Source organism: Mercenaria mercenaria, chromosome 6 (genome assembly GCF_021730395.1).
Source record: "Mercenaria mercenaria strain notata chromosome 6, MADL_Memer_1, whole genome shotgun sequence".
Taxonomy (NCBI): Eukaryota; Metazoa; Mollusca; class Bivalvia; order Venerida; family Veneridae; genus Mercenaria; species Mercenaria mercenaria.
Genome location: NC_069366.1, coordinates 61,290,212 through 61,302,893, shown reverse-complemented (window position 1 = coordinate 61,302,893; position 12,682 = coordinate 61,290,212). Strand labels below are relative to the sequence as shown.

General features: G+C 36.4%; 1 protein-coding gene across 1 annotated transcript; it reads left to right on the top strand.

The window, feature by feature from the left end:
• The first annotated feature begins 9,002 nt into the window (after positions 1-9,002).
• Positions 9,003-11,129, top strand: LOC128558060 (uncharacterized). The gene has a single exon (XM_053546847.1). The coding sequence runs from the start codon at positions 9,003-9,005 to the stop codon at positions 11,127-11,129; it is 2,127 nt and encodes a 708-aa protein (XP_053402822.1).
• The last annotated feature ends 1,553 nt before the right edge of the window (positions 11,130-12,682 follow it).

Sequence of the window (12,682 nt, the reverse complement as noted above, 5' to 3'; positions counted from 1 at the left end):
ATAATTACCTTGATGAAATCTAGGTCAAGTTTGAATATGGGTCATCTAGGGTCAAAACCAAGGTCACTAGGTAAACTTGCATATTTGACAATGGTGTATTTTTCAATTGATCTACATGAAATTTGTTCAGAATGATTGCCTTGATGAAATCTAGGTCGAGTTTTAATATGGGTCATCTTGGGTCAAAAACTAGGTCGCTAGGTCAAATCAAAGAAAAACATTGTGTATGCAATAGAGGCTGTATTTTTCAATTGATCTTCATGAAATTTGGTCAGAATAATTGCCTTGATGAAATCTAGGTCAAGTTTGAATATGGGTCATCTGGGGTCAAAAACTAGGTCATTAGGTCATATTAAAGAAAATACTTGTTTAAACTTAAAAGACCACATTTGTGGTACAATCTTAATGAAAATTGGCTAGAATATTTGTTTCCACGAAATCGCTAGGTCAAACATGTTTACACTGTTATAGTTTGTTTCTCAGGTGAGCGACCTAGGGCCATCTTGGCCCTCTTGTTTATGAAAAATAGCCAAAATCAATCTACTGAAAAATTGTTGAAAAAGACGTTAAACCCGAACACACACGCACATTCTCCAAGACATTCGTCTCCCAGACCCCATGACCAAGGGGCAACTGCTCCTTAGATCCCCATCTCACTCCAACACACCTTAAGGCATTGACAGCTATAGATATCAGAAAAACAGAATCCTTATACATTTTTTTGAAATTCAGTATATTATATTAGAGCATGAACATAATTTATACTCAGAGATCATTCCAGATGGGAAGCAGTGGTTAAGTGGATAAAGTGTTGGCCACTCAATCCAGGGGTCATGGGTTCCAGCCCCAATGGCGTCATGACTATAGATGACTTCTCATATGACACCAGTACTGGTATTTCCAGAAAGTGGACTTGAGAGTGGTTCCAATAAGCTTGAAGCTTTCATCACAATCGAGCTAAAACAAATTACTATAAACTAAACCAAGATGGTGCTAAATCATGCCTTAGCCTAGTGTGTGACTGGTAATAGCCAATCATTGAAATGAAATGAACATTATGATACAAGAGTGTCATTGACCCTAAAGCGCCCACCTGTGTACAAGACTTCAAGTGTGTTTGTATAATATATTAATGGTGCAAGTACAGAGTTAGCTTTCTTCTATGTTAGCCTATATATAAATAAATCACACATTTTTAACTTGTCTGATTTTTTAAAAAAATTCTACAAGACTTGGTATTCTTGTCACTTGATTGTCCGTGTCAGTGCTGGTTAAAACTTTTGTTTAGGCCAACCTTTTCTCAAAAACTATAAGAGGTAAAACTGTGAAACAACTTTGCACACTTCTTTATCATCATTAAATGACTATATAGGCCAAAAACCATAACTCTGATAAATTATGACCCTTTTTGTACTTAAAAAAAATTTAAATTATAACTTTTTTCTTTTATATTGTCCAGCAGTTGCAAACGAGCAATGGCACCCATAGGCGGTGTTCTTGCTGGACCTTGAGCAATAATTTGAACAATCACTGTACAGTAAAACTCTGATATTACATGTCAAATATCAAGGCTCTAGCTATTACGTATTCAGAGAAACATTTTGAAAGTTGCAAATATATAGCCTATAGTAAGTACATGTCACACATAAGGGCATGGCAATTTTGCAATAATTTGGACAATTAAGGTACTCAAACCTTTACTTGTATCACATGCCAAATGTTAAAGCTCTAAGAGTAGAAGATTTTTGAAGTCTGACAGCTAAAAAGACTAGTTTTTTATATCAACAATACTGGTACATTCAATAAACTGAGCCATTTGAACAACTTTGAAAGAGAGCTACCCAGAGATCATGTTTGTAAAGTTTCATCGAAATCCAAAATATTACCTTTTCTTTTTATGTGAATTCTTTTTTTCTCAAAATGTATGGCTAAGTCTTAAATGTTACTAATCATTTTTAGCTCAACTATACGAAGTATAAGGAGAGCTATCCTACTCGACCCGGCGCCGGCGTCTTTCCGCGTCCCCACCTTGGTTAAAGTTTTTTTACACTTTCTCTTTTTTCAACTTATCTCTGTAATTACTTAATGGATTTGATTCAAACTTGAAATACTTATTCCTCATCATCATCCACATCATCTGACATAAGGGCCATAACTCTGGCACCAATATTTCATGAATTATCCCCCCCTTTTCACTTAGATTTTCAGGTTAAAGTTTTGATGCACTTTCACTCTATCTCTGTTATTACTGAATGGATTTGATTCAAAATTAAAATAGTTGTTCAACATCATCACCCACATCATATGACACAAGGTGCATAACTCTGGCACCATTTTTTCATGAATTATTCCCCCTTTTTACTTGGAATTTCAGGTTAAAGTTTTGGTGCACTTTCACTCTACCTCTGTTATTAGCTCACCTGTCACAAAGTGACAAGGTGAGCTTTTGTGATCGCGCAGCGTCCGTTGTCCGTGCTCCGTAAACTTTTCCTTGTGACATCTCTAGAGGTCACATTTTTCATGGAATCTTTATGAAAATAAAGTCAGAATGTTCATCTTGGTAAATTCTAGGTCAAATTCGAAACTGGGTCACGTGCGGTCAAAAACTAGGTCAGTAGGTCTAAAAATAGAAAAACCTTGTGACCTTTCTAGAGGCCATACATTTCACGAGATCTTCATGAAAATTGGTCAGAACGTTCACCTTGATGATATCTAGGTCAAGTTTGAAACTGGATCACGTGGCTTCAAAAACTAGGTCAGTAGGTCAAATAATAGAAAAACCTTGTGACCTCTCTAGAGGCCATATATTTCATGGGATCTGTATGAAAATTGGTCAGAATGTTCACCTTGATGATATCTAAGTCAAGTTCGAAAGTGGGTCACGTGCCGTCAAAAACTAGGTCAGTAGGTCAAATAATAGAATAACCTTGTGACCTCTCTAGAGGCCATATTTTCCATGGGATCTGTATGAAAGTTGGTCTGAATGTTCATCTTGATGATATCTAGGTCAAGTTCGAAAGTGGGTCACGTGCCATCAAAAACTAGGTTAGTAGGTCAAATAATAGAAAAACCTTGTGACCTCTCTAAAGGCCATATTTTTCAATGGATCTTCATGAAAGTTGGTCTGAATGTTCACCTTGATGATATCTAGGTCAAGTTCGAAACAGGGTCATGTGTGGTCAAAAACTAGGTCAGTAGGTCTAAATATAGAAAAACCTTGTGACCTCTCTAGAGACCATACTTGTGAATGGATCTCCATAAAAATTGGTTAGAATGTTCATCTTATTGAGATCTAGGTTCAGTTCGAAAGTGGGTCACGTGCCTTCAAAAAGTAGGTCAGTAGGTCAAATAATGAAAAAACGTTGTGACCTCTCTAGAGGCCATATTCATGGGATCTGTATGAAAGTTGGTCTGAATGTTCATCTTGATGATATCTAGGTCAAGTTTGAAACTGGGTCAACTGCGATCAAAAACTAGGTCAGTAGGTCTTGAAATAGAAAAAACCTTGTGACCTCTCTAGAGGCCATACCCTTGAATGGATCTTCATGAAAATTGGTCAGATTGTTCACCTTGATGATATCTAGGTCAAGTTTGAAACTGGGTCACGTGCTTTAAAAATCTAGGTCAATAGGTAAAATAATAGAAAAACCTTGTGACCTCTCTAGAGACCATATTTTTCAATGGATCTTCATGAAAATTGGTCAGAATTTTTATCTTGATAATATCTAGGTCAAGTTCAAAACTGGGTCACATGAGCTCAAAAACTAGGTCACTATGTCAAATAATAGAAAAAATGACGTCATTCTCAAAACTGGATCATGTGGGAAGAGGTGAGCGATTCAGGACCATCATGGTCCTCTTGTAACTGAATGGATTTGATTCAAACTTAAAATAGTTGTTCAGCATCATCACCCACATCATATGACACAAGATGCATAACTCTTGCACAATTTTTCTTGAATTATTCCCCTTTTTAATGCTCAGTTGAGTTTTTCTGATCGCTCGATGTCCAGCGTCCGGCTTCTGTCGTCTGTCTGTCAACATTTAGCTTGTGTATGCGATAGAGGCTGTATTTTTCAACTGATCTTCATGAAATTTGGTCAGAATGATTACCTTGATAAATCTAGGCCAAATTCGAAAATGGGTCATCTGGGGTCAAAAACTAGGTCACTAGGTCAAATCAAAGAAAAACCTTGTGTATGCGATAGAGGCTGTATTTTTCAATTAATCTTCATGAATATTGGTCAGAATGATAACCTTGATGAAATCTAGGCCGAGTTCGAAAATGGGTCATCTCGGGTCAAAAACTAGGTCACTATGTCAAATCAAAGAAAAACCTTGTGTATGCGATAGAGGCTGTATTTTTCAATTGATCTTCATGACATTTGGTCAGAACGATTGCATTGATGAAATATAGGTCAAGTTTGAATATGGGTCATCTAGGATCAAAAAGTAGGTCACTAGGTCAAATCTAAGAAAAACCTTGTGTATGTGATAGAGGCTATATTTTTCAATTGATCTTCCTGAAATTAAGTCAGAATGATTGCCTTGATGAAATCTAGGTCGAGTTTGAATATGGGTCATCTGTGGTCAAAAACTAGGTCACTAGGTCAAATTAAAGAAAAATCTGATATATGCGATAGAGGCTGTATTTTTCAATTGATATTCATGAAATTTCCTCAGAATGATTGCCTTGATAAAATCTACGTTGAGTTTGATTATGGGTCATTGGACTCAAAAAGTAGGCCACTAGGTCAAATCAAAGAAAACCCTTCTGTATGCGATAGAGGCTGTATTTTTCAATTAATCTTCATGAAATTTGGTCAGAATGATTGCCTTGATGTAATCTAGGTCAAGTTCAATTACGGATCATCTGGGTCAAAAAGTAGGTCACTAGGTTAAATCAAAGAAAAATCTTTTGTATGCGATAGAGGCTGTATTTTTCAACTGATCTTCATGAAATTTTGTCAGAATGATAGCCTTGATGAAATCTAGGTCAAGTTCGAATATGGGTCATCTGGGTTTACAAACTAGGTCACTAAGTCAAATCAAGGAAAAACCGTGTGTATGCAGTAGGGACTGCATTTTACACTGGATTTCATAAAATTTGGTCAGAATGGTTGGCTTGATGAAATCTAGGTCAAGTTCGAATATGGGTAGTCTGGGGTCAAAAACTAGGTCACTAGGTCAAATCAAAGAAAATACTTATTTATACTCAAGATTTTTTGCTCCAATTTTAATAATTGGTCAGAATATTTTTTTCCATGAAATCATTAGGTCAAACATGTTTACACTGTTATGGTGTGTTTCTCAGGTGAGCGACCTAGGGCCATCTTGGCCCTCTTGTTACTTAGAATTTCAGGTTAAATTTTTACCCACTTTCACTGTATCTCTGTTCTTACTGAATGGATCTGATTCAAACTTAAACAATTGTTCAACATCATTTCCCTTATCATATGACACAAGGTGTATATCTCTGGGACCAATTTTTCATGGATTATTTCCCCTTTTTACTTAGAATTTTAGGTTAAAGTTTTGATGACTTTCACTCTGTCTCTGTTATTACTGAATGGATTTGATTCAAACTTAAAATAGTTTTTCAACATCACCACCCACACAATATGACACAGGGTGCATAACTCTGGCACAAATTTTTCATTAATTATTTCCCCTTTTTAGCTCACCTGTCACAAAGTGATCGCGCAGCGTCCGTCGTCCGTGCGTGCGTGCGTAAACTTTTCCTTGTGACCACTCTAGAGGACACATTTTTCATGGGATCTTTATGAAAGTTGGTGAGAATGTTCATCTTGATGATATCTAGGTCAAGTTTGAAACTGGGTCACATGCGATCAAAAACTAGGTCAGTAGGTCAAATAATAGAAAATTCTTGTGACCTCTCTAGAGGCCATATTTTTCAATGGATCTTCATGAAAATTAGTTAGAGTTTTTATCTTGATGATATCTAGGTCAAGTTTGAAACTGGATCAACTGCGGTCAAAAACTAGGTCAGTAGGTCAAATAATAGAAAATCGTTGTGACCTCTCTAGAGGTCATATTTTTCATGGGATCTGCATGAAAATTGGTCAGAATGTTTATCTTGATGATATCTAGGTCAAATTCAATACTGGATCACGTCCGGTTCAAAACTAGGTCAGTAGGTCAAATAATAAAAAAACCTTGTGACCTCTGTAGAGGCTGTATTTTTCATGGGATCTGCATAAAAATTGGTCAGAATGTGTACTTTGATGATATCTAGATCAAGTTCGAAACTGGGTCAACTGCGGTCAAAACTAGGTCAGTAGGTCAAATAATAGAAAATCATTGTGACCTCTCTAGAGGTCATATTTTTATGGGATCTGCATGAAAATTGGTCAGAATGTTCATCTTGATGATATATAGGTCAAGTTTGAAACTGGGTCACGTCTGGTCCAAAACTAGGTCAGTAGGTCAAATAATAGAAAAACCTTGTGACCTCTGTATAGGCCATATTTTTGATGGGATCTGCATGAAAATTGGTCAGAATGTTCATCTTGATGATATCTAGGTCAAGTTTGAAACTGGGTCAACTGCGGTCCAAAACTAGGTCAGTAGGTCTAAAAATAGAAAATCCTTGTGACCTCTCTAGAGGCCATATATTTTAATGGATCTTCATGAAAATTGGTCAGAATGTTCATCTTGATGATATCTAGGTCAAGTTCGAAACTGGGTGACGTGCGGTTCAAAACTAGGTCATTAGATCAAATAATAGTAAAACCTTGTGACCTCTCTAGAGGTCATATTTTTCAAGGGATCTGTATGAAAGTTGGTCTGAATGTTCATCTTGATGATATCTAGGTCAAGTTTGAAACTGGGTCAACTGCGATCAAAAACTAGTTCACTAGGTCTAAACATAGAAAAACCTTTTGACCTCTCTTGAGGCCATATTTTTCAATGGATCTTCATGAAAATTGGTGAGAATGTTCACCTTGATGATATCTAGATAAAGTTCGAAACTGGGTCACGTGCGGTCAAAAACTAGGTCAGTCGGTCTAAAAATAGAAAAACCTTGTGACCTCTCTAGAGGCCATATTTTTCATGAGATCTTTATGTCGGTCAATAGCTATACCTAGCTAATGTTGTCTGTATATTAACACCGACTTTAAATGAAATTTGTATCTTGTATCTATGAAAATTGGTGAGAATGTTCACCTTGATGATATCTAGGTCAAGTACAAAACTGGGTCACATGCCTTTAAAAACTAGGTCATTATGTCAAATAATAGGAAAACCTTGTGACCTCTCTAGAGGCCATATTTTTCAATGGATCTTCATGAAAATTGGTCAGAATTTTTATCTTGATATCTAGATCAAATTCAGAACTAGGTCACATGAGCTCAAAAACTAGGTCAGTATGTCAAATAATAGAAAAAATGACGTCATACTGAGTTCATGTGGGGACAGGTGAGCAATTCAGGACCATCATGGTCCTCTTGTTACTTAGAATTTTAGGTTAAAGTTTTGATGCACTTTCACTCTGTCTCTGTTATTACTGAATGGATTTGATTCAAACTTAAAATAGTTGTTCAGCATCATCACCCACGCCATACAACACAAGGTGCATAACTCTGGCACCAATATTTAATGAATAATGCCCCTTTTTGCTTAGGATATACTTATAATAATGTTTTGATACATTTTATCTTTATCTCTCTTATTACTTTAAGTTGATATTTTTGACATAGACTCAGGCTATTGTGCAATATCTTCATCCACAATTGGAGTCATTAAACACTCCAGTGACAGCTCTAGTTTCCTCAGATGTGCCCAGTTTCACTATCCAGCATCGAAATAGTCAAGCGCGCTGTCTCCTGTGACAGCTCTTGTTACGTACATGTACTTAAACTTTTTCTCAATTAAGAATTTGTTTTAGATGTAGTGGTTCCTGATGCCTTATTTAAAAGGACATTTAATTCCTGTTATTTCTCAAGCTCTATGCCTCTCTAGTATCTTAATACTGTCAAGGGAAATAATCAGCAGTTTTTAGCTCACCTGAGCCAAAGGCTCACGGTGAGCTTTTGTGACCGCTCAATGTCCGTCGTGTGACATGTGTCGTCCGTCCGTCAACATTTTCTAAAAAAATCTTCTTAAAAACCACTGGGCAGAATTACACCAAACTTCACAGGAATGATCCTTATGTGGCCCCCTTTCAAAATTGTTCAAAGAATTGAACTCCATGCAGAACTCAGGTTGCCATGGCAACCGAAAGGAAAAACTTTAAACATCTTCTTGTCCAAACAGTCTTAGAAATAGGATCAGATGATTTTTTGACTGTGACCTGGACATACTGACCTACTTTCTTGTTTTTAAGATAAAGCCTTGAAATTTTGATGACATACACAGTTTTGCACACAAATCGTAAAACTGAATTTCATTGACCATGAATGTGACCTGCTGACTTTCTTAAAATATTATATCATCAGTTTGACATTTGAAACATGTAGCTCATATTACTCAGTTGAGCGATCCAGGGTCATCATGACCCTCTTGTCTAGTTTTATGAGAATGAATTACCTGTCTTAGTTGAATAACACCAAGAGGAAGTAAATTTGAATAAAATTTCCTTAAAAAAACTATAAAATTTAAAGTCATCAACATCATATGTCTTTAAAGAAGTAAAATAGACAATAAATAAAATCACTTTGTTAGCAGGAAAATTTCAAGGTGAGTTGATCATTACTGGTACTTCTTTAAAAGAAATGAAGCATATCTATGTCTTTACACCTGATATGTCACACTTGACCATATTAATAAAATCTTTATTTTGTTAAAAACGACATCATGTCTTATAACCAGTTGTAATATATCATATAGCACAAGAAAATACAAAGATACAGAATTTAAATAGACATTATATTTTAAAATGCAAAAATTTCCAAGCTGCTGTGATATTTTGATTAAAAAAAATACATTTAAAGAAATAAGATGATAAAAACATCAATATTTTTCTGCCTTACATTTCCAGAATGTCTCAGGATCCTGATTATTACCAGACCGTATCACTGAAACTGTCAGAGGTGCTCAGTGATATTTGTGTCAATGAAAGAATGATTCAGAAGAGGAGGAGGACGGCCTTGTTGTTTGAAACTATGCAGACTAGTAGTAACAGATTGCAGGGCATTAATGTGTCCATCTATAATTTTGGTAGCCGGTCTGAAGGGTCAACAACAAAAGGACTCAATTCAGATAATGATACACTCCTGTGCCTAAATGAGTATAATATGATACAGGACTGGGGTGAGTGGCAACCTGGCATGCTCAATCTACTGGTGATCCAGGATGACACCACATCACCAGGTTACTGTCTACTACAATGTCTGAGGATTGATGAGCCTCTTCCTCTTCCTACTGCTGTACTTGATAATGAACAAGACGGAGATCATACAGTTAGCAGAGGTAAAGTGCTACTGAAGAACACAGCTTTAAGACATGCTGTCTTACCAGTAAGTGTAATGAATGGTCCTGCTGAATCATTACAAGGAATACCAGGTTTAGCTGATCAAGATCATGTTACAGCATACCACTGTAAATCATGGCCTGTAGAAGCCCGACCATGGTTATTACAACAAGGCATAGGAAGATGGCCAACAGAAGACATGAAGAGATATTGCGAGACTACTGGATGTTTTGTTGTACCAGTAAGCAGTAAAAATGGCCAGAATGAGCAACTTGAATGGAGAATATCTACTTCCCAGGCTGAAAGATGTCTCATGTTTAATTTAAACATCACACAATTAAGATGTTACATTCTGATGAAGATGATTCTTAAAACATTCATAAATCCTCAGTGTGATGGTGTACTTTCAAGTTTCATGTGCAAAACTGTTTTATTTCATTGTATACAGAATACATGTTCAAATAACTGGGTGAAATCTAACTTACTTGCATGTTTGTTGTGCTGCCTTACAGTATTGCAGAACTTCGTTAGGAAAGAAAACTGTCCACATTTTACAATACCTGAAAACAACCTGATGGCTGGAAGAATTTCTCCTCATAACAAACTCAGAATTCTTGAAATACTACAAAAGATCATACAAAGTGAGGGTCGTGCACTGCTGGAGATTTCCATTGATGACCTTGGTCCAAGACTAATGGTGACAATGAACATGGATGAAGCTTTTCAGTATTACCAAACTCCAGCACAAATGTATGCCCATATTTCAGCAGTTCTGCTAATTGATACTGCCTGTACAGTAACTGTCTGTCAAATGGACTTTTTACGAAAAATGAGTCATGATGGAAATGCAATAGTGCGTGAGAATGTATCAAACTTTATGTTAACACTAACTAAAATGTACAAAGAAGTGGGTTTTAGCAATTTGGAAAAATATGCACTGAAGCTTTTAGCACCTCTATTTTCATCTTCCCTAGGATCTGTGATAGCATCTCATGACATTTACACTACTCGCAGTATATCTCCAGAAGCACTGTCCTGGTTTTCAGTTGGTTTGAACTCAGATGTGGCATCTGGTAGACTGAAACTTGCATCAGCATTATATTGTGTAGGAGATATGGGAAGGGCAGAGTTTGTTCTGAGGAGTACAGAAGAAAAGTATGATCCGAATTCTATTGGACCTTTATGTAAATGTTATGATCATCCCATGTATTTAAAGCAAGGATTCACGCATAAATGTAACACTGGAAATGAAGAACTAATACAACATTACACAGCATTTTGTGTTAGATTTCTGCGATGTGAAATTTGCTGTGTTCCTAAAGAGTTACAATATGAAATGTTTAGATCAACACAAGAGGACAGGCTTGAAAGGAATGAAATGGTTGACTACTGGCTGGATTGGGCTATAGTGGATAGTCTCCCTTACCTGTATTTCCTACAGTATAAGACCTATGGTGCTCTTCATAGAGTGGCAGACCAACAATGTGCACTTGCAAACCTGGACACTACCTTTGAAAGAGAATTAATTCTAGATCACAGGGAAACAGCACTGAACTTACTAGGACAGTGTATGGAACAGGAAAACCAACATAATGATGCTTTACGCTGCTATATAATGTCTTTGAATATCCGAGCAAGAAACAATGCTGCAAATTTTCTTATTTGCAGACTTCTTTGTGAAATCGTTAACACATAAAGATACTGTAGGTTGCTGTAAAACACTTATGAATGATCTATTACAAGTACTATACAGGCAATGTAGAGGACTCGGTGTGTAATTCATTCATGCAGAAAAATTGTATGAACGGATGTACACTATACACAAACAAAAGCTGTCATTTTTTTGCCTATTTGAGACACTTCCCCACAATTGTTAGTTAAATTATATAGCTCTCTAGCCCATTTACAAAATTATGCCCCATTTTTAAAGAAAATTTTGATAAAGCTGTCGTAATGCTGATTACTATTGAAGAGTTTCAAAGGATTAGCCAACACAAACTATTACAGTTTGGTAACATGTTGAAAAGAAAACAAAAAAAAACAAAAAAAAGGTTGATAGGGTAGGTTGGTAGGAAAAAAGTTTTTTAACATCATTTCATTTTGGTAAACTAAACTGTTGCAGATTAGATGATTTTGATCTTGCTTTCATACAGAAAGGATACAACATCTCTGACTGTACATATCTGAATCCACAGGGATTGTTGACTGAGAGTATGAACTAAACTTGGTCCTAAATGCAGTTTGTAGGCATTTGGGTAATAAATGAGATCTGTAGGCAATAGGGTCATGAGGGCTGTTGGCAGTTGGGTTTTAAATGAGGTCTATAGGCAGTTTGGTCATAAATGAGGGCTGTATGCAATTGGGTCATAAATGAGGGCTGTAGGCAATTGAATTATAAATGAAGGCTGTAGGCAACTGGGTCATAAATAAGGGCTGTAGGCAGTTGGATTATAAATGAGGGCTATATGCAATTGGGTCATAAATGAGGGCTGTAGGCAGTTGAATTATAAATGAGGGATGTAGGCAATTGGATTATAAATGAGGACTGTAGGTAATTGGATTATAAATGAGGACTGTAGGTAATTGAATTATAAATGAGGGATGTAGAGTATAGGGTTATGAATGAGGGCTGTAGGTAATTGAATTATAAATGAGGGTTGTAGGCAATTGGACGTTAAATAAGGGCTGTTGGCAATTGGATTATAAATGAGGGCTGTAGGCAATTGGGGCAGAAATGAGGGCTGTTGGCAATTGGATTGTAAATGAGGGCTGTAGGCAATTGGGTTATAAATAAGGGCTGTAGACAGTTAGATTATAAATGAAGGCTGTCAGCAATTGGATTTTAAATGAGGGCTGTAAGCAATTGGGTCATAAATGAGGACTGTTGGCAACTGGATTATAAATGAGGGCTGTAGGCAATTTGATTTTAAATGAGGGCTGTAGGCAATTGGATTATAAATGGTGGCTGTAGGCAACTTTATTATAAATGAGGGTTGTAGGCAGTTGGATTGTAAATGGTGGCTGTTGGTAATTGGATTATAAATGAGGGCTGTAGGCAGTTGGATTATAAATAAGGGCTTTAGACAATTGGATCATAAATGAGGGTTGTAGGCAGTTAGATTATAAATGAGAGCTGTTAGCAATCGGGTCATAAATGAGAACTGTAGGCTATTTGAAAAAAAGGGGTCTCACCCAATACATAATGTAGAGCTCTACACTTATAAGTCATTTGATCTTGCACTTTTTAGT

Bases quoted from the DNA above. Each gene is read 5' to 3' on its own strand.
- LOC128558060 (XM_053546847.1), top strand. From the start codon at position 9,003: ATGTCTCAGGATCCTGATTATTACCAGACCGTATCACTGAAACTGTCA.